The sequence below is a fragment of the Archocentrus centrarchus genome, chromosome 20, assembly GCF_007364275.1.
Source record: "Archocentrus centrarchus isolate MPI-CPG fArcCen1 chromosome 20, fArcCen1, whole genome shotgun sequence".
In the NCBI taxonomy this organism is placed as follows: Eukaryota; Metazoa; Chordata; class Actinopteri; order Cichliformes; family Cichlidae; genus Archocentrus; species Archocentrus centrarchus.
In genome coordinates, this window is record NC_044365.1 from 23,483,117 (window position 1) to 23,502,636 (window position 19,520).

At 40.8% G+C, this 19,520-nt stretch overlaps 2 protein-coding genes across 6 annotated transcripts in view; one reads left to right on the forward strand and one right to left on the reverse strand.

Moving 5' to 3' along the window:
• Window positions 1-925: 925 nt before the first annotated feature.
• dync2i1 (dynein 2 intermediate chain 1) lies at window positions 926-11,569 on the reverse strand. 3 transcript variants are annotated; one of them, XM_030755957.1, is made up of 25 exons: window positions 11,434-11,569; window positions 10,565-10,617; window positions 9,822-10,497; window positions 9,679-9,746; window positions 9,254-9,538; window positions 9,081-9,146; window positions 8,521-8,571; window positions 7,882-7,932; window positions 7,736-7,741; window positions 7,382-7,610; window positions 7,134-7,233; window positions 6,854-6,983; window positions 6,638-6,749; window positions 6,467-6,552; window positions 6,255-6,384; window positions 5,893-6,065; window positions 4,906-5,068; window positions 4,446-4,559; window positions 3,217-3,278; window positions 2,614-2,665; window positions 2,460-2,520; window positions 2,094-2,178; window positions 1,866-1,997; window positions 1,506-1,729; window positions 926-1,417 (listed from the first exon to the last, which is right to left on the reverse strand). In XM_030755957.1, the coding sequence occupies exons 2-25, from the start codon at window positions 10,607-10,609 to the stop codon at window positions 1,243-1,245; spliced, it is 3,276 nt and encodes a 1,091-aa protein (XP_030611817.1). In that variant the 5' UTR covers window positions 10,610-10,617; window positions 11,434-11,569; the 3' UTR covers window positions 926-1,242. The 3 variants fall into 3 exon arrangements, with proteins under 3 accessions (XP_030611817.1, XP_030611818.1, XP_030611819.1); XM_030755958.1 differs by lacking the exon at window positions 7,736-7,741 and having other exon boundaries at window positions 1,243-1,417; XM_030755959.1 differs by lacking the exons at window positions 7,736-7,741; window positions 9,081-9,146 and having other exon boundaries at window positions 1,243-1,417.
• A 267-nt stretch (window positions 11,570-11,836) lies between these two features.
• Window positions 11,837-19,520, forward strand: part of esyt2b (extended synaptotagmin-like protein 2b) — a 40,683-nt gene continuing 32,999 nt past the window's right edge. For all 3 annotated transcript variants that reach the window (XM_030756526.1, XM_030756527.1, XM_030756528.1), the window contains exon 1: window positions 11,837-12,695. In XM_030756526.1, coding sequence (XP_030612386.1) covers window positions 12,294-12,695 — 402 coding nt within the window. In that variant the 5' untranslated portion in view covers window positions 11,837-12,293. The remainder of the gene's footprint in view (window positions 12,696-19,520) is intronic.

Sequence of the window (19,520 nt, forward strand, 5' to 3'; positions counted from 1 at the left end):
AAAAATAAACTTATTAATTCTTCTAAAGCTTCTTTACTGGCTCATTGCTAGATTTTTGGGATACTTTTCACAGTACCAAGATATTCCATCCATCCATCCATCCATTTTCTTCCGCTTATCCGGGGCCGGGTCGCGGGGGCAGAAGCCTAAGCAGAGAAGCCCAAGCTTCCCTCTCCCCAGCCACCTCCTCCAGCTCATCCGGAGGGACCCCAAGGCGTTCCCAGGCCAGCCGAGATACATAATCTCTCCAGCGTGTCCTGGGTCTACCACGGGGCCTCTTCCCGGTGGGACATTTCCGGAACACCTCACCCAGGAGGCGGTGAATCGCCACCTTATCGTGGTGGAGGGGTTTGTGTGTCCCAGTGATCCCAGGAGCTATGTTGTCTGGGGGCTTGTCCCCCTGGCAGGGTCTCCCATGGCAAACTGGTCCTGGGTGAGGGTCCAGACAAAGAGCGGTTCAGAAGACCCTTATGAGTGAAAAAACAAGGGAACAGTTTACCCTGCCCGGGATAGGGTTACCGGGGCCCCACCCTGGAGCCAGGCCTGGGGAGGGAGCTCGAGGGAGAGCGTCTGGTGGCCAGGCATTAGCCCGTGGTGCTTGGCCGGGCGCAGCCCGAAGAGGTTACATGGGCCCGCCCTCCTGCAGGCCCACCACCCGCAGGAGGTGTCGTAGGGGTCGGGTGCAATGTGTGTCGGGCGGTGGCCGAGGGCGGAGGCCCTGGCGGACCGATCCCCGGCTATCGAAACTGGCTGTTGGTACCAAGATATTCAATTTTGGAAATAAATTTTAAAGATAATGTAACTGAACGGTATTAATCATTCACTGTATATACAAATAAAAATGAATTAAAAGTGCTTTTTGATTTTGTGTGCGCAGGTGGTTATTTCACTCTCCATGTCAAAAACTAACCAAATTATTCAATAATACAAACACAACTATATATAGTTTATTGTATAAAATTAAACATCATAGAAATGTTCCTTGTAGCCCAAAAGTAAAAATATTTACATCAGCATATGTGCATATGTTTAATGTATTTGTGGTAGTGAACTGATCCCTATAGAGGATCTTTGGTATTTAGCTACATTCTTCTCACAATTCTGTTAATTTTTTTTTATCAATGTCTCATCACATGGGATCACATGAAAATTTATAATGACTTCAAGTATACAAAGCGACAGAAAACAGAGTTATAAACTGATGTATATGCTCTCACAGACGTTAAAAATGAACACGGCTTTTCAAAAGGCTTCAGTCATCATACTCTCCAACAGCTTCTCTTCTTCCGCAGAGCAGGACACAGTCAAACTTCTTTTGAAATACTGCATTTCAATTTTCCCTGACTCATGTGCCAGTGCTACCCCTGAATATGTGTTTTGTTTTCCCGCGTCTCCAAACACAGCCATGGCTGTCACCCTGAAAAAGGGAAAAGCTCATATTAACGCATATCAAGACAAATATAAACCCATTTGCTTATTCATCACTCGCGTCTGTGTGGCGTTACCTATCAGAACTCATCCTCTCAGTGACCACAGGCTGTGTGTCATTTTTCAGCAGGTCCCATATGTGGAGGTTCGAGGCAGCATCAAGCACGCAGAAGACCGATGGCCTGGTCTGGGCCCACTGCAGTGAGACCACTGGTTCGCCAGATGTACTGTTGTTCCACTGTGCCACAGGTTGGTCATGGCTGACTGCATGCAGCCTGATGGTGCCGTTTCCACAGCCCACCTGGAACAAGGACAGAGAAAACACTAAATATACAGGATACAGTGACAAAGGTCTCCATGATTTTGTGCTTTAGAGCTGCTCGCTCTAAATGCGTATTTCCCAAAGTAGATTTCATATAAAGAAGCAGGACTCTCACCAAGAACAAATGTGGCCTGAAGGGAGAAAAGTGGATTGAGGTGACATCGACAGGCAGAACTTCAACCTCCTGAAACCGGTAAAATTTTGGGGGAGCCTTCAAACCGTGACTTGTTCCATGGAGGACCAGCCCCTAGATGCCAATGACATAAGTACATAAAATATTAGAGAGGGATCTTTTTTTTTTTAATATTTGAGAGAATTTATTTGAAATGACAATTAAGCTCACCATGTTGGTGCCAATAAAGAAATGATTGGAGTCTGTTGGAAGGAATTTTAAAAGCAGTGTGTCCAGTGGCCCTGTTTTCACTCCCCTGACAGTACGGACAGAGGCACAAGGGGGGGACAAGAGGTCAGAGGTTATATTACTCCCAAACAAACAACAATGGGCATGTACTGGAACACGACATTGCATAACACTGCGGGTATGTTTCCATTAAATGTTGAGGTGACAAAAACAGGAGCGCGCAGCAAGTAACAAACAGGATCGAATGATGGAACAGCTGTGTTCCACTGGGCAAAGACACTGTGGGGTATTTTGAGTCCTGTGGACATCGGTGACAGATGATCATCATGAGCTATTTATCATGCTCACCTCTCAGCAGTGTGGAGGGACGAGCTGTGAAGCAACTTCACTTTGCCGCCAGGCTGGAGCCCTGAAATAGGAAAAAAAAAAAAAAGGAGAGGGGCTGAAAGTGGTGTCACGTGTGAGAAAGATGATCCCATTCAAAAAAAAAAAAAAATGTTACCCAGATCTGTTAGAGAGCCTGCCTCACTGCTTTTTGGGAGTTCTACCACCACCTAAAGGACACATGGGGGAAATCATGAAAGTAAATTAACATTTCTATAGTGCAGCTGTCTTCAAACTTGTTATCTTTGCAAAGTTCACCTTCCCCCACCAGTGATTTAAATTAATAACAAGTGGCAGTGGCGCAGTGAGTAGGCGTTCGCCTTGCAGCCAGAGGGTTGCTGGTTCGAGCCCTGTCCCTGCGCTGCGTTATGTCTTTGGGCAAGACACTTAAACCACATTGCCTAACGGCAGATGCTCATCTCTGGATGAGTGATCTGGAACGATCATTTTGTTGTGTGCACAATGACAATGAGTTGAATCCAACATCTAACAAAGAAAACAACTCATAAAAAGGGGGGATTTTAGTGAACTAAAGGTCAGCAACAAGAGAAACAGCAAACTCTATTTTCCCCACATAAATCATATTCATTCAAGTTAATTTCACTTCACATGTTTCCATTGGTCATCATGCCACCCATCTGCCCTGCAGTTTTTGATAAAAAAAAATAAATAAAAAAAATACATGTAAAATATGTACAATCTACTTTGTTGCTCTACCCACCCAGAAATTTAAAACTCCTGTTTCATCCAAGGAAGCCAGCTGGAATGACAGTCCTGATGACTCTAGAATAGCAAAAGAATTAAATTTAATTATATATACTATACTGTGCAAAAGTCTTAAGCCACTCTCTCTTTATTTCTTTACACTTTGTTTCCAAGGTGCCAGACTTTTTAAAGTGGTCTTGTGCAATAGTTCTTTGGCAAGGCCTTGTACCTGTGCCTGTACCACTCCTTGTACCTGACCATTTCAAAGGAATGTTTTTTTGTTTAAGCTACTTAACACCAACCTGTGAATCATTCAAGCATAAAAAAAAGGCTCCTAACTCAAGGGATGAACCTATCACAGAGGCACATCATTTGTTTTTTTTAATTACCTGAGCTGAATTTATGAAAAATATCAAAAGGTAACACAGTTTTGACTGGCATAAAATTACATTTTTGCACCAACAAGGTGTTCACCAAAGCCTCATCCGAAATGGTCTCAGTGGAAGGGTGGCTGTCAAGAAGCCAGTCTTAAGGAAGGGAAACAGGGAGAAAAAGCTGAGCTATGCCTTTGCTTTGTTTTGTTTGAGGCTGCACTTCAGTCAGTGGTGTTGGGGATCTTGTCAAAACTGATGGAATTATGAACCCAGAAAAGTACCATCAGATTTTGATCCACCATGCAATACCATCTGAAAAGCATCTGATTGGCAACGGCTTTATTTTTCAGCATGACACTGATCCCAAACACACTGCCAGTGCAGTAAGAATGCCCGGATAGAAAAAAAATACAGTGGAACTCTATCAGCCATGGATTGACTCCCCCAGAGCCCAGATCTCAACATTATTGAAACAGCACAGGGTGATCTTGGCAGAGAACTGAACAAAAGGAAGCCAAAATCCAAAGAAGAGCTCTGAATGTCTTTCAAGAAGCCTGGAGAACTATTAAAGAAATTACAGTAAAGCTGCCTAAGAGAGTTCAGGTGGTGTTATAGAATAAAGGTGGTCATACCAAGTATTTCACTTTCAAGCTGGTTTGAATTGTACAGGCTGTTTTTGCCTTATACACTGTATTTCTATGTATGTTTGCACATTTTTCAATAAATCACTGTACCTGTTTCCCATTTTCCTCACAAAATATAAAGAAATGAGAGACCGCTCAGGACTTTCTCACAGTACACATTAACCTCAACTGTGTGAATGGCAGAAAACACAGAACAGCATTCACACCTCAGGTTAACCATCCCATACCTTCCTCAGATGCCAACAGTGGGATGTCTGGCCTCAGCTCCCCTGTTAGTGCAGAAGGGACAACTTCTATAGAGGTCACACATGAGAAATGGCCTGAGGCAGCCATCACTGAATCTGTATCAAAAAGATGACAAATATAAAGATATCTGCACCCAGTGATTCAGCACAACTCTTAAGATAAAAAAATAAATAAAAACAGCCTCTGAAGTTTATGAGAGAGAGAGCGCAGAGGAGTGCTGAAATTCATTTTCCTGTGGTTGGGGTGCAAAGAGTGAAATATGTATCACTGTGTGTAAGACCAAAGGGCTTTATATTGTATCTCAGAATAAATAGAAGAACAAAACTGTAAACAAATGTTTGGTGTAGGAATGGCAGGTCTGATGACCTGGTATAAAATACAAATAAAACAATGTTTTTTCTAAATTTAACATGAATGGAATTCACTTCCCTGCAGACATACCTGTGGAGAAAGTAGGCTGTCTGAAGGTCCACTCTTCCTCTCCCATCTTTAAGCGGCTGTGGTTACTAGCTTGCTCCCTAAGGTCCCACAGCACCACAGAGCCAATTGATGTCCCTGCAAACACCATCGTGGCCTTTCCAGGGCTGAAACAGCAACACTGGATCTGGAATAAAGAAAATTACAGGGGATTAGTACAGTAGATGTTAGAGGTACTGTGGCTTTAGTTTCACTGAGGTGTGCCAAGTCCACAAATAACATTGGCTGCACTTTAAAGGACAGATTCACATTCTTCATTAGAGCTGAAGTAAATGCAAGTATTTAAAGGCAAATCAAGTGTTTATTTCACAATGTTATAGTCTTTGCAGGATACTGTAAACAGTGTTTGGTGAATGTGGGGCGTGCTACTAATGCTGAGAGGTGGTTCCTGTGAGGCCCTGTGCAGAATGAGAGGTTAACCTGCAAATGACTGCCTTCTTGGCTTTCTTCACAGCTGTTAGAAAAGCATAAGTCATGCAGTATTAACCTCTGAAAACAGTGAAGAACGCTATGTGAGACGACGGACAAGTTTCATGTGTCAGTCACCCTAGCAGAGGGAACAATTACATCATGGAATTACCATTCCGATGTGATCCAATATGCATAGCATGTAAAACAAGCTTGATTTTGATTGCTGATCTCTGGAGGGCAAGCAAAGCCCTGATGTTTCTCACTGAATTTCAACACTGATTCGGTTGCTCTGATTAAATTATGCAGAAAAGAGCTGCAGGTCAACACAGCTTACTATTTATTAGCAGTTAATGTTAATGCTCTGGAGAGCAAATAAATAGAGCCTGACTGATATAGGATTTTTAAGACCGATACCGATATTTGGTGATTTTAAAACCTGATCTTCCAATATATATTGGCTGATAACACTAATAAATCTGCCAGGCTCTACAAATAAACTAGCTCTGTTATAAAGTGAATATTAGAAGCTGTAAATTTCACCTCAGACTCATAAACAAGGATCCTCTGAGGTCTGGATGGCTCCCAGATGTTCCAGATGCAGATGATGGTGCAGCTGTCAAGTGCCATGGCACTGGGTTCAGTTGTGGGCATGTGGACTGACATCACAGTGTGCTTTTGGACCTGAGAGAAGTGCAGCATGATAATCTGACGACCTGCAGTTGATAGGCAAAACATGAACATCCCATAGGCAAAACTCTGAGTGGAGTATTCACATTCATGTGCTGGTTTATACAGAATATTCTGAAAAGCTGCTACTGCATTCATAGAGGAGACTAATGAGAGTAACGTGAGACTGCAAATAAAATTTAAACAAAATGACTTTTTGTAGTTGAGCTGTGTACCATAAAGAAAAGGCAACTTAGTGTTGAGCTGTAATCTTCCATCACTGAAAGACTGCATGTCTGATTGAGGGCTCAGTTTCTGCAGGGATTTTGTCGCAGCTTGATCCTCTTCCAGCAGGACAACCATGACCTTGATTTGGAGTGACAGGAGTGAGTGACAGCAGGACAAAAAAGTTCTTCATGCAAGCATTTCTAACAAATAGTTCAAAGACCTGTGAGGCTGAGCAAAGAAATGATGCCAGACGCTGTGAATCAAAGTTCATTTCATTCCTGTATTTGTCTTGTGACTCCTTTGGATCTGTGAATGCAGGGAAACTGTTAATAAACTCAACATGCAGCCTACTCACTTAACTAATTGGAGACTCTTCTTATTGTTTTCTTACCCCCGCAGGCTCCACTGTGCTTGGGGGGATGCTGCGACCACTTCTCAGACATCTTTATTTCCTCTGTCTGGATGTCTCGATCCACGTTATCCTCATTACACTGAACATAAGCCTAGAAGGGAAGATGACCTCACATGTTATAAAGACATATGCAATTTTTCTTAATATATATTGTTTTTTTTACTTAACAAGTAGACAACAGAAAGGAGCACTAACCTGTTTAGTGTTTGCATTTCCAAAATTTCTGATGTACATGTCATATTCATTGACTGGTGGCAGATCCAGAAGGGAGAATGTCATGGAAAAGTCCAGATCGATTAAACGAAGCAGCTCTGTACTTCTCTTCCTGTTGTCAGTAACAAATATACATTCAAGGTTTAATTAAATGATAAATACACTGTCAGATTGCTTGAGATGTTTTATGCACATGGGCTTAATATTTCTTAAGTGACCGTGAGCATCCATTTAGCATAATATTTTCTGCAAATAAACCTACTTCAGTTTATTGGCAACTTTCTTGCTGACTTCAGGCTGCTTTACAGCAACAATGTCGAACTTTCCGTGTTGGGAGGCTCTGCTCTGGATCTTTTCAGTGTCTGTAAACATGGAAGTAATGGTGCATTAAATCCAGTATAATTCTGCACAAAATACCCTGGATTGAACTGACTTGTGCCTTCCATTAACACACAAAGAAAGAAAGAAACAACACCGAGTGCTTTACTTAAAACATTATGAAGACTATACCTTTGGACCATTTAGGCCTCTCCTCCTCCTCTCTCTTCGTACTTTGTCTGGACTGAGCTGTTCCAACTCTCTTGTTCTCTTCGTCCATCGCTCTCTGAATTTCTTCTATCTCCTTTCTCTGTTGTGCTGAAAGCTCCTCCTTTGCTTCACCTGCCTGTGGATGCAGCGGCTCCTCATCCTCATCTTCATTAGTGCTCTCATTCAGCTCCTCAAAATCCTCTTCATAATCCTTTTAATAGAGCAATCCCATTCAGCACTTATCACATGCAACATGTTTGATGTGAAACAAGAAAAAAAAACATGATGGACACAAACTTTAAATCCTACAAGAAGAAAAATGCTCTGACTACTCACCAGTTTCTTACAACGTAAATCATTAGAGCATGCCAAATTAACACAAAAACAAATATGTAAACAACACAGTGATGAAAAAAAAAAACCCAACTTAATTAAATATCACAATATGTGGCCTATTTTCTAAGAGCAGGCCTTGTTATTACCTCAAAATCATCTTCATATTCCTGGTTAGCCAAAACTTCATCATTGACAACCTGCAGAAGCAATCAAAAGGGATAAAGCAGGAGAATAATTTAAGACATTTTTGATAACTCATGCACAGACGCCTTGATCAGGATACTTTAACACTATTTTTCAAAGTATTTGGAGGTGTTACAAATGATTTCCAAATTATTTAAACCCTATATTTAATTGAAGGTAGTTCAGTGCTGAAACTGAGAATTTGTATTGCTTTAAAAAAAACAAAAAAAAACATGCACACTCAATTTGAATTTGATGCCAGTAACAACAAACAAAAACAAAAGACTAGAAAAGTATGGATGAGAATGATGGTGGCACATTTCACAGCTGATCATGTTGTTTGGCAAAAGGTCAGTATGACTGGGTACGAAAACAGCATCCCAGAGAGTGTTTCATAAGTACAGGTGGCTGCCCTGCACGTGGGCATAGAGTTCAACAATTTAACAACAGGGATGCAAACACATGTATGAAATCGATTAGAGCATGCCAAAGTAACACAAAAACAAATATGTAAACAACACAGAGATGGGAAAAAAAAAACCCCAACCGAATTAAATATCACAATATGTGGCCTATTTTCTAAGAGCAGGCCTTGTTATTACCTCTAAATCATCTTCATATTCCTGGTTAGCCGAATCTTCATCATTGACAACCTGCAGAAGCAATCAAAAGGGATAAAGTAGGAGAATAATTTAAGAAATTTTTGATAACTCATGCACAGACGCCTTGATCAAGACACTTTTCACACAGTGGGAAACATGCCCCTGTCATCTATTTTTTTTAAAGTATTCATATGATACTGTTTTCATTTACATATTACACAGCATCCAAATCTTTTGTGGAACTGGGGCTATAAAGTCAAGAGAAGCTGAGGGTAGAAGGAAAAAGATTGTGCACACAGTGCTGCGAGCATTACAGAAAAAAAAACAGCTGCAGCCCGAGCTGAACCGTGGTTTGTTCTCATGCAAGCACAGAAAGGTCATGCTGAGGTATTAAACTCCACTGCGACTGCCAAGATATGATATTCCTTATGTTCAGCGAGTTATGAAATGGAATAAGAAAAAACACACCCCCTCACTCAAAAAAAAAGTCCAAAGACATGCAAGAGTGGATTTTTTGCCTTTGAAGGCTATAAGCTGGGTGAGCAAACTGAGCATCTTACAGGCTCCTCTGTGTCTCCTTCATGTTTCACAGCAGCTATCCACACCTCAGAAACCATGTCAACTTGCTAGATTATGAAAGGGAATTGTGGGAGAAAAGGGTTTACAATCAGAGGATCCATAGTAATGGATCAGCATTATGAAGGCTATAAGGGCAATTTATAAGCAAACTAACCTCTGTTTGTACCACATTCCTCTCAGGAACATGACTTCTGTCAGAAGATGATCTCTTGTCTCTGTGATCATCTTCCCCCCTGTGCCTTCTCTCTTTGTGTTTCCTTTCCATGTCACCTTCCTCTTTGTGCCTTCTCTCCCTGTGTTTTCTTTGTGGGTCTTCTTCGTCTTTGTACCTTCTCTCTTTGTGTTTGTCCCTGTCAGCCCGCTCTCTGTCAGCACGATGATGCCTGATCTCGTCCCCTTGATGCTCCCTGAGTTCACTGTCATGCTTCTGTTTCTCATCCTAAGTAGCAGGAAAATCCCAGCAAGGGAGGCAATGTAATCAAATAACTGAAAGCTCATAAATTTATCCCAAATATTAACTTATTTATCCTTCTTAAAAATGTAAACATGTGAACAATTAACATTACTGTAGAGGCTTACACGATGTTCTCTCTCTCTGTGCCTTCTTTCTCTCTCCTCTTTATGTTTTCTGTGTTCTTCTTTATACTCTGAAATCAAAGTCAGTCAAACTTTAAACATTTCACAGACATCCAATCTAAAGAGGCATACTCCTGTATGCTTACCTCTGTCCTCTTTCTGTTCTGAATGCTTTCTGTCTCCACGTCTCTCTGCCTTGCCATTCCTGTCTTCATATTCATTTTTGCGTCCCTCTCTCTCCCGATGCCGATCTTTGTCCTCTCTGTGGTGCTTTTCTATTTGATCTCTTCTTCCTTCCCAGTTTTCCTCATGTCTTCTTCTGTCCCTATCAGCCCTGTGCTCTCTGGCCTGTTTCTCTCTTTTTCTCTCCTTATCTCCATATTCCCTACTTTTATTACGGTCCTCATTGTATCTATCACTGTCCCTTATCCTCTCTTTCCCCTTATCTCTCTGTCTTTCCTTGTCCCTCTCCCTGTCATGTTTTTCCTCTCTGTCTCTTCTCCTCTCCTTGTTTTCTCTGTAATCATTACCATACTTGCTAACATCTACCAGTCTTTCCTTGTCTCTTTTCTTCTCCCTTTCCCTTTCATCTCTTCTGTCCCTTTCTCTGTCAGCTCTCCTATCCTGCGAACCCTCTTTCTTTCTGTCTTTTTTCTCTTCATCTCTTCTCTCTTGTGTGCTCTCCCCTTCCCTGATCCTCTCCTTCTCTCGTCTGGACTCCTTCTCTGGGTCTCTGTGGCGTCTCTCAATGGATTCCCCACCACGGTGCTTTCTGTCATAGTCATCTCGCCTCCTGACATAGCCACCACCACGTTCTTCCCCCTAAAATAAAAAATGAAATCGTTTATTGACAGAAATCCAGCCTGAATCACCAACTTCTGCAACTTACCCTGATGTGTCTTCTTAGATCTGCAGGTCTCCATGTGTCTTCCATTGTTTTTTCTAAACAAATATGATTTTTATGTTCATTTGATTACATTTTTAATGTAAAGAATGCATTTTGTATGATATCGACCCAAACAGCGGGATAACATTCACTCCCTAAGATTAGGTATTTTACAAAAAATTTTCATTATTTCCAGTTACATCTGAAACCCATACAGATAGAAAGAGCATGGAAAAAATTACATTTTGATACCAAAACCACACTAATAGCACAAATAATAATGAAGTTACACCCGATTAACTACTCCGTTAGCATGCACCGTTTTACCATTATAATCAATGAAAACTGTGACCTCAAAGTGCATTACACGCAGAAAAGTTAGCATTTTTTTTTTCTCTGACTTTAAATCAATATTTGAATTACATTTTCAGAAAAGAGAGGCAGAAGTATGTCAAACAGAAAATGTAAGAGCTGAGAAAAAAGCTTTATAACAAACAGAATAGTTTAATTTTGTCTAAACTAACATTTTTTTTTTCATTTGTTGATTGCGTTGGCCGCCATGGAATGTTGTTTTGACAAGACATTTTCCTTACGTTATTAAACTACTTTCTGATCAAGAAACCTTGATGAAACTTAAACAGTTTTAAGTTAAAACATAAAATTACACGTCCATATACGCTTCAGCGTATTAGCCGTGGCTACAAACAGGTTAGCTCGGACTGTGTTGCTAGGCTATCATGCAGTGATTGTAACATACCTACTAAGATAGTATTTGATAACGTTTCATAGCGGACACGGCTCTTTCCACTAAAAAAAATAAAGATTTCTCTCCTTTGACTCACACACCGTAAAGTCAAAGCTGAAGCACGTACCTTGTCAGTGTACATATTCTCATCTGAGCTTGACGCCGCAAAGATGGTAAAGCTCTAGAGCGCATGAGCAGTTTGCCGAATCCAAGGAGAACGCGTCACTTCGGCTTGACAACAGGCGTATTAATCAGCAGCAAAGCAATCGCTGAAGTCAACAGCCAGTTGCCATGGCAGCGGCCGTAGAATTTACCCCTTTTTTTCAGCAAAACATCTCAATTTTTGGCCTTTAAACGAGCCATTAAATCGTTTCGCTCTGCTGTTTTATGTGAACTAATTTTTCCAATAAATAAAATTCTACGGAGCGATTTCTCTGTGCTCATCGTGTCGGGTTTAATGTGCTAAATATGTCTATGGTGCTAACAACGTAGACAGGTAGCACTAAATTTAATTATTTTTTCAAATACAGTCAATTCGGCATGTATTTTTTTAAAATATAGGTACCGTTAAGAAGAGCTACTTCTATGGAATTTGACTCTTCCTATGCAGTACTACTGTAGCTACTTCTAGTGAACACCAGATGGCGACGTGTAATCTTTTTAACTAGGGCTTTGGACTCCACTGGGAGCGCACACAACTGGATTCCTGTGCGTTTTTGGAAATGGTCATTCTCAGCCTGTGTGTAGACAGAGCAAGCAGAGCTGTGGACTGGACTACCTTAAGCAGATCAGTTTAATCAGCGGAATGTTTTCTCGAGCTGTTCTTCAGAGTGGAAACTAAAGCGGTCAACGACAGCGGTGCCCCGGGGGCGATGGGCTGGTGTGCAGGTGAGCCGACGTGAGAGCAAGCTCCCCGTAGGAAGACTGCTTTGGTCCGCTCGCAGCACTTCGACATTTTAAGGACGCTCTCCTTGGGGGCACAGAGACATGTCAAGAGACAGCATGACAGCTGTACAAGGAAACCATTCACAAAACGCTAGCCCCGCTTCACCCAAAGTGAATGGGCACACCGCGCCGAGTCCAGCTCAACCCAACTTTCGCCATCCTTCAGCGACGACCATAAACGACGAAACCCCGCTGTCATCCACCAGTGAGCTGACCCAGACCTGGGTGCACTTTGCTAAGACATTTGTGCTCATTTTCCCCATTTACGCACTTGGTTATTTTGAGTTTAGTTTCAGCTGGCTGCTTATTGGACTTGTGATCTTTTTCTGGTGGAGGAGGAACACGGGGGGTAAACAGAACCGACTGAGCCGAGCACTGGCTTTCTTTGAGCAAGAGGAGCGAAGTGCCAAATGTGCCCTCACCACCTCTGATTTACCACCATGGGTAAGACACATTTTGAATCAGAGCAGGACAGAGCTGTTTATCCCATCTGAGCCACTTCTATGAATAGGGCGTGTAGTATTGTTGTGAAAAAATATTTTTGAGCTTCCAAGAAAATACAATCAGCTGACAGGATCAGGAGAGCAGAGTTGAGCTGTAAAGCTGCGATGGGGCAGCTGTCCCCCCCAGCAGTGACATTAGACTGAGCCCCAGTCTAAATACAGCAGTGTACAATGGTAAACGAGACACCACGCTGGGAAGGAAACATGCCCGCAGGGTCCCTGTTATTTTAGGATTCAGACTGGCTATCTCACTTGTAGTAAGTCAGTCTATTTCTGCAGCACGTTATCTTGGCAAAATGTTAAGACAGTGTAAGATTTCCTTGAGTTTCCTTGCTGGTTTTAACAGTTTAGGGTTTTGAGTTGCCTCCTCAAAGACCCTCACCAGCCCCCAGTTTATAAACCAGTGAGAAACTATACTGTAGGTGGCATTTAATCCGTTTGAATTCAAACACAAACTGAAAATTGGGTAATAACACAGTTCTAAATTATATTTAGAGATAAATATTCACAGGGTAATTCCAGGCTTTAAAAAAAGGGCTCATCATTTTTGTCACATGTGGGATTTCTCAGCACTAGTGCTTTTGAAAGGATTCATGGGTAAACATATGAAAGTAAACGGCTTGCCTTAGTCTCCCAATTGAAGGTTAGATTTTACTGCACCCATTAGAGAGAAATAATCTGACTGTAAAAGATCAAGTCTATGAGTAAAGTCTATCTTCTGTAAAACCTAAAGGGAGACAGACAAATTTGCTTTACCAAAGCGTTTTTAGTTCCCCGGAGAGTCTGAGTGGGCCAGACTGTTTATGTAAACAATTCTGAGTTAATTTGAAAAGTGTTCTCTGAGTAAAAAATACAACTGAAATAAACTTCAAATTTAAATGACGAATAACTTGCAAGCCTTCAAAATGAAGACTTTCTGTATCAGAGTCAGAGGAGGTTTGTGGTGTTCCTTGTGTCAGCCTGTTCTGCTGACACATGGCTGAAGATGCATAGAGGCCATTACAGGGGATGGAGGAGTTAGATGGGATTGAGGGAAAGCATCCCACTTGAAAGAAAGAGAAATTACTAAATTCAGCACCTCCCTGTTTTTAAGTTTGTTCTTTATAAAACTGTGGTCATAGCAGCAGCAGCAGCGGTTTGTCCTCGTGGGAAATCACAATGGATCTTTCAGGGCTTCACAATGATTGACAGCCTCCAGTCTGACAAGCTGAGCACATCTCACTGTTGCCAGTTATGACTCTTAAATCTTGGCTGTTGCAGATTTCTCCCCACTGTGCACAAAAAGATGGTATTTCTTCCACTGTGTTTTTAGTGACGTGCTCCCACACCCCAATATCAGTTGCTAAAATGCACTCCTGTCTGTTCCAGTTTATATCCTGGTCTGTATTTATGCAGGGTGAGTCAGTGGTCAGCTGATGTCACAACAGTTTTGCACATAGCTCTTTGCTAAATTTTGCAGTCTAGCTGGTACATGGCAGAAGGGTGGCACGGTGCTTTGCACTGTTGCTGCACAGCAAAAAGGTCCTGAGTTTGAATCCACCATCTGGCTGTGTTTTTTTCTTGGTGGAAAAACAACCCTGAATTGGATAAGTGGCACAGATGTGAATCAAAAAACTCGAACATTTAGGTAAAAATGGCTTTTCTTATTTCAAACACATTGAAAATGGTTATAAATGAAAGATGAATGCAGTCAAAAGTATCACTGACTACATATAAAAGATGGATGAAGTCACCATAACATCACCCATCAGTGAAGTTATGGAGCCTTGATCTCAGCATTTTAGCCATTGCCATACCCATAACTGTAAGCATTCAAGGGAACACTGATTGTGAATGGCTCATTATATTAGCATTCACATTATCAGTAATTAATTATCTGATATAAAAATACTATATGCTTTATGTCTTAGTTTTTATTTTATTTTCAAATTTTGGACAACATTCTTACACACATAGGCTGTTAATGTATCTGTTCTGCTTTTTCGTTTTGTACTCAAACACAATGAGGAAAACATACCAGACATTAATCAAAACTGTACATCAAGATAAAGACTTTAAGATAAAAAAGCCAGAGCATCAAGTGAGAGTTTGCTGAAAAGAGCTCTGCTTTCTGTCATCACCTGTTAGAGGTCAGCACATAGATTGACCTGCCTCCTTCTACGAAGTGTAATTTATAGAGATTAGCATCCACTGCATCTATACAGTCCTCTGCTTTTTTCTCCAAAACAGTTTCATTCTCAGTGTTGTAAACAAGGTCCATTAATCCCAGCTCACGTGCACCTGCTGAACCCCACAGGCCTGCATGCTATGTGTCTGTATCTGTCTCAGGAGCTGAATCAGATTGAATTAGAAAACAGCAAAGACTTATGGACGGCTGAGCTGATTGAACAGGTAGATAGTCAACTTGGTTCACTGTCAGAGAGGATGGCTTGCTGCCTAGCTGGATTTTTTAAAGCAATCTTGACTTGCTATCAGGCTAAATTGCTATCAGTAAATGCATCAGGAGTGCAGAGAACACTGATCACAGGCGTTTGGAAGTTGTTGATTCCCACAAGCATTTTCCCACTCCTCTTCTTATCAGCAAGAAAGCTGTGAAGACTCATGTCACCTCCACTGTTTCCTTTCCAGTGGAAAAATCCAAAAGCAGCACGGTGTGCCATTTCTTTCATACTTTGAATGCTTTAATTCATTAGATCTAAAAATGTAGCTCTGGAGTGCCACCAGTTTATTCCACTGGCCCAAAATGTATTGCCCATGCCTTTTTAGTCCAAAATATGTATTTAACATTTAGGACTTTTAAAAGAATTGCAGTATTATGTGTATTTTTAACAATGTGCTTTAGTAGAATAGGGCATATAAAGCATAATAAGGCCCACAAGTTGAAATAGTCAACTTAACAAAATTCAAATGAGGCAGTTATTTTAAAGAATCATCCCCTACAGTTGACATGAATGGGGAAATTAGCTACATAGATAAAACCTGTTTCTGTACCAGGCAAGTTGGCCAGCGACTATTTTATGCACAGAACAGTGCGACAGCACAGCTGCAGTAGATATAGTTGTGTTTTCCTCAGACTCGCTGGTCACAGTTTATTTGTGCAGAGTTTGTTTTCTTCTGGTCTCACATAGCAGCAGTAAACGAGCAGTATGCCGCTGTACAAACTGAGATTGACTTTAGGTATGTGGAGCTGTAGGTGTGTAGTTCAGAGGGCTCAGATTGTCTGCAGTATATGTGACCTTTACTTGCGCCTTCTGTCTCTGTGACTTACCAGAAATCGTTTGAGAGCACAGCATTATGTGGCTGCAATCGGGATGTTTTATTTCACCTGAATTAAAGCCCATTTCTACTTTGCTGACATTGTGTTTAGACTTCAATATTTTCATGTGTTATTAGCTAAAGGACATATTTTCTTTCAAGATGTGAGCACCTCTGACTCAGTGAGCCATTAAGGCAGTTTGAAGCCAGTGAGAATAACCATCTTTCATTCAAAACCCGGGCAAATTGTTAATTATGACTTTAAGAGGCAAAGCTCAGCGAGCCTTCGGTGTAACACCTACACAGCAAGGACGACTGGAACTAAATAATTAAGAAACATTTCCCTGATTCTTGCTGCACAGCTCAGTTTCCTCAGCGAGCGCTTAAAATAACATTTGCTGTGAAGTGAGTCATCATTACCTCACCTAGATTTTATGAATGAGGTCACTGTGTCAAGGGTAATTAATGAGGTCTTTCCAGCATCTCTTCCTCAGGATTATATTATTTCATGTTATAGCTGCAATCTTTTATATTAGCTGTGACTTTCTGGTCTCTGTCACCCTGCTCATGTCACTGCTTTATTCACACTTTGACATAAATGCTGGATCAGCACTTTTGCTGACTCCATGAGAGATGGTGCTGGCTCTTCACATGTCATGTCTCAGCAGAGGTCCAGCCAGTTGCTTCATCTTTATTTTTTCTGAACCATGCCACACATAACAGCATTTACAGTCTTTATAAGCTAGTTTGCAGTGTACTTTTCTGGATTGGCTTTTGAAACACAAAAGTCAATAAGAAACACAATCTATACACTAATATATATGTTAAGAAACACAGAACTCTTAACACAACAAAACAGAGAGAGACGAGCCAAAACAAGGCACAATCTGCAGTATGGTAATGAAGCACAAGGGAACAAGAGGTAGTAGAATATTCATGAATGCCTGACTGATCCCTCTTTAAGAACTGTTTAATCTTAAAATGAGCCCAGTAAGGGTCCATTTTTGGGGGTTCACTGAGCACCAGGAAAGTCTGACTGTGTAAACATTTATAAATTAGTTTGATGCAAATGTATTGAAATGATCAAAACTTTGCATATTTCTTAGGAACATGGCAGTGATGTGATTGACTCCTTCAGCTTGTGATCAAGAATATTAGTGGCCTGATTGTGAGATCTGGTGACTGTGGAGGCTGTTTGAGTACAGTGAACTCAGTGTGATGTTCAAGAAGCCAGTGTGACAGTTTGACATGGTCAGCAACAATACTCAGGTAGACTGTGGCATTTAAATGATGCTCAGTTGGTACTAAGGGGCCCAAACTGTGCCAAGAAAGTAGCCCCTCACTGTTACCCTGCCACTGTTGATAGAAGGCAGGATGGATCCATGCCTTCATGTTATTTATGCCATAGTCCGACCTTACCATCCGAATGTCGCAGCAGAAATCTAGTGTCCAGTTTTGGTGACATTTTTTTCTGAATTGTAGCCTCAGTTTCCTGTTTTCTATGACAGGATTAACACCCAGTGTGGTCTTCTGCTGTTATAGTCCATGTGCTTCAAGGTTTGACGTGTTGCGCGTTCAAAGATGCACACCTACATACCTTGCACACCTTGGTTGTAATGAGCGGTTATTTGAGTTACTGTTGCGTTCCTATCAGCTCTGGCCATTCTCCTCTGACCACTGACATCAACAAAGCCTTTTCAAACAGAGAAATGCCGCTCACTGGATATTTTCTCTTTTTTCGACCATCCTCTGTAAACCCTAGAGATGGTTGTGTGGGAAAATCCCAGTATATCAGCAGTTTCTGAAATACAACCAACAACTATGCTGTGTTTAAAGTCACTTAAATCACCTTTCTTCCCCATTCTGATGCTCAGTTTAAATTTGAGCAGGTCACCTTGATTATGTCTACATGCCTAAATGCACTGAATTGTTACCATATGACTGGTTGATTAGATATTTGCATTAGAAAGCAGTTTAAAGGTATACCCAATGAAGTAGCCATCATTCTACAATCATCATAAGAGGCTTGATTGAGGCTTCTGTTGAGGTAAGGGAGTAAACACCTTAAATTAAAATGATGGAGAGGACATGGTTCATCTGTTTTCTATTATGGAGGTGTCTGCAGTACTGAACACCTTTATGTACTGTGTTGACTTTGTCTGAGACATTTCCTTTAGCTCCTGTCAGGTCAGTGATTTACTTTGGTCATTCGACAAGCACAAATCGTGTAGAAGTCTGAAAAGGTTTGACTAAAGAGCGATGTTACTTTCAGTTATGTTTCATATATTTCAGTGCTCAGCTGTCCCTTAATACAAGATTAATTAGAAATATTTGTTTAGAAATGTAGCATGGCTGCATTTTACTCACATGCCACATGTGAAAGAAAAAAAAAAGATTTGCTTGGATGTCAAGTTATCGTGCATAAAATATGGTGATGAAGGAAAGGTTATGTGAAACTGTCTTCAGGTACACTGTAAACCCAGATTTTGATTCCACTTAAAAATATTGAGTTCATATTACTTAAAATTGCCTAGAATGTGAACATTACTTGTTAATGCTGAGTAGACTGTACTTTTTGATGGTCTATCTTATTGTAATCATGTGTTTGAGTTCAAACAACTTAATATCATCAAGTTTTGCACCTGCTAAAAATCTAGTTTATACCAATTTTAACAGACTGGATTAATGCAGTTACTGGGGTTAGGTTAAATTGCCCACAGGTGTGAATGGTTGTCTGTGTTAGCCCTGCATCTTACTGCCTTGTCAGCTGGGATAGACTCCAGCCCCCACCACCTCCACACAACCATGAAAAGGATAGGGGGATTGATTGATCAAAAGACATTTTATTTTTTCATGAACTATAAAAGATAGGTTTGGTCATATATGGAGTAGTGCTTACTTAACAGGCTGAGTTAAATGAACTGTTTCATTACTTAAAAAATTTAAGGCAACGAGTTACCTTGTTTTTTTTTAAGTAGATTCAACTTATCCGGGTTTACAGTGTAGAGAGATAAACAAGAATGAATCAAGTGACCTTTGCTTGAAGAGTGTTTCAACCTTCTTTTTCATCTTTTTTTCTTCACCTTCAGCAATGACTACATAGCAAAAATCGACCTTAGTAAGTGTTCTCGTGCATCAGAATCCAGCAGAAACACATCATCTCCTCCTCTTTTGGAATCATTTAGTAATAAAATGAAAAAAAATATTGATCAAACATTATTCGTTTTAGATTTTCAAGCTGTTGCTTTTCCTTTTATGTAGTATTACAGCCTAAAAACCCTTAAAATTGAAAATGATAGCAAATGTGATTAGGTTTAAAAGTAAACTGCCACTAGATGCAACTATTTTGGACAGCTTGTATTGGAGGAGACAGTTACTCTTTACTCTTAGCTTCAGTGCAAGCATCAATAATAAATAGGCTTCCAGACCATATTCTTTTTAAATTGGTAAATTTAGCCATGCTGAAATAGCAGCGTGGCTCTAAAGATGGCAACATCAAAAAGTGTGACCA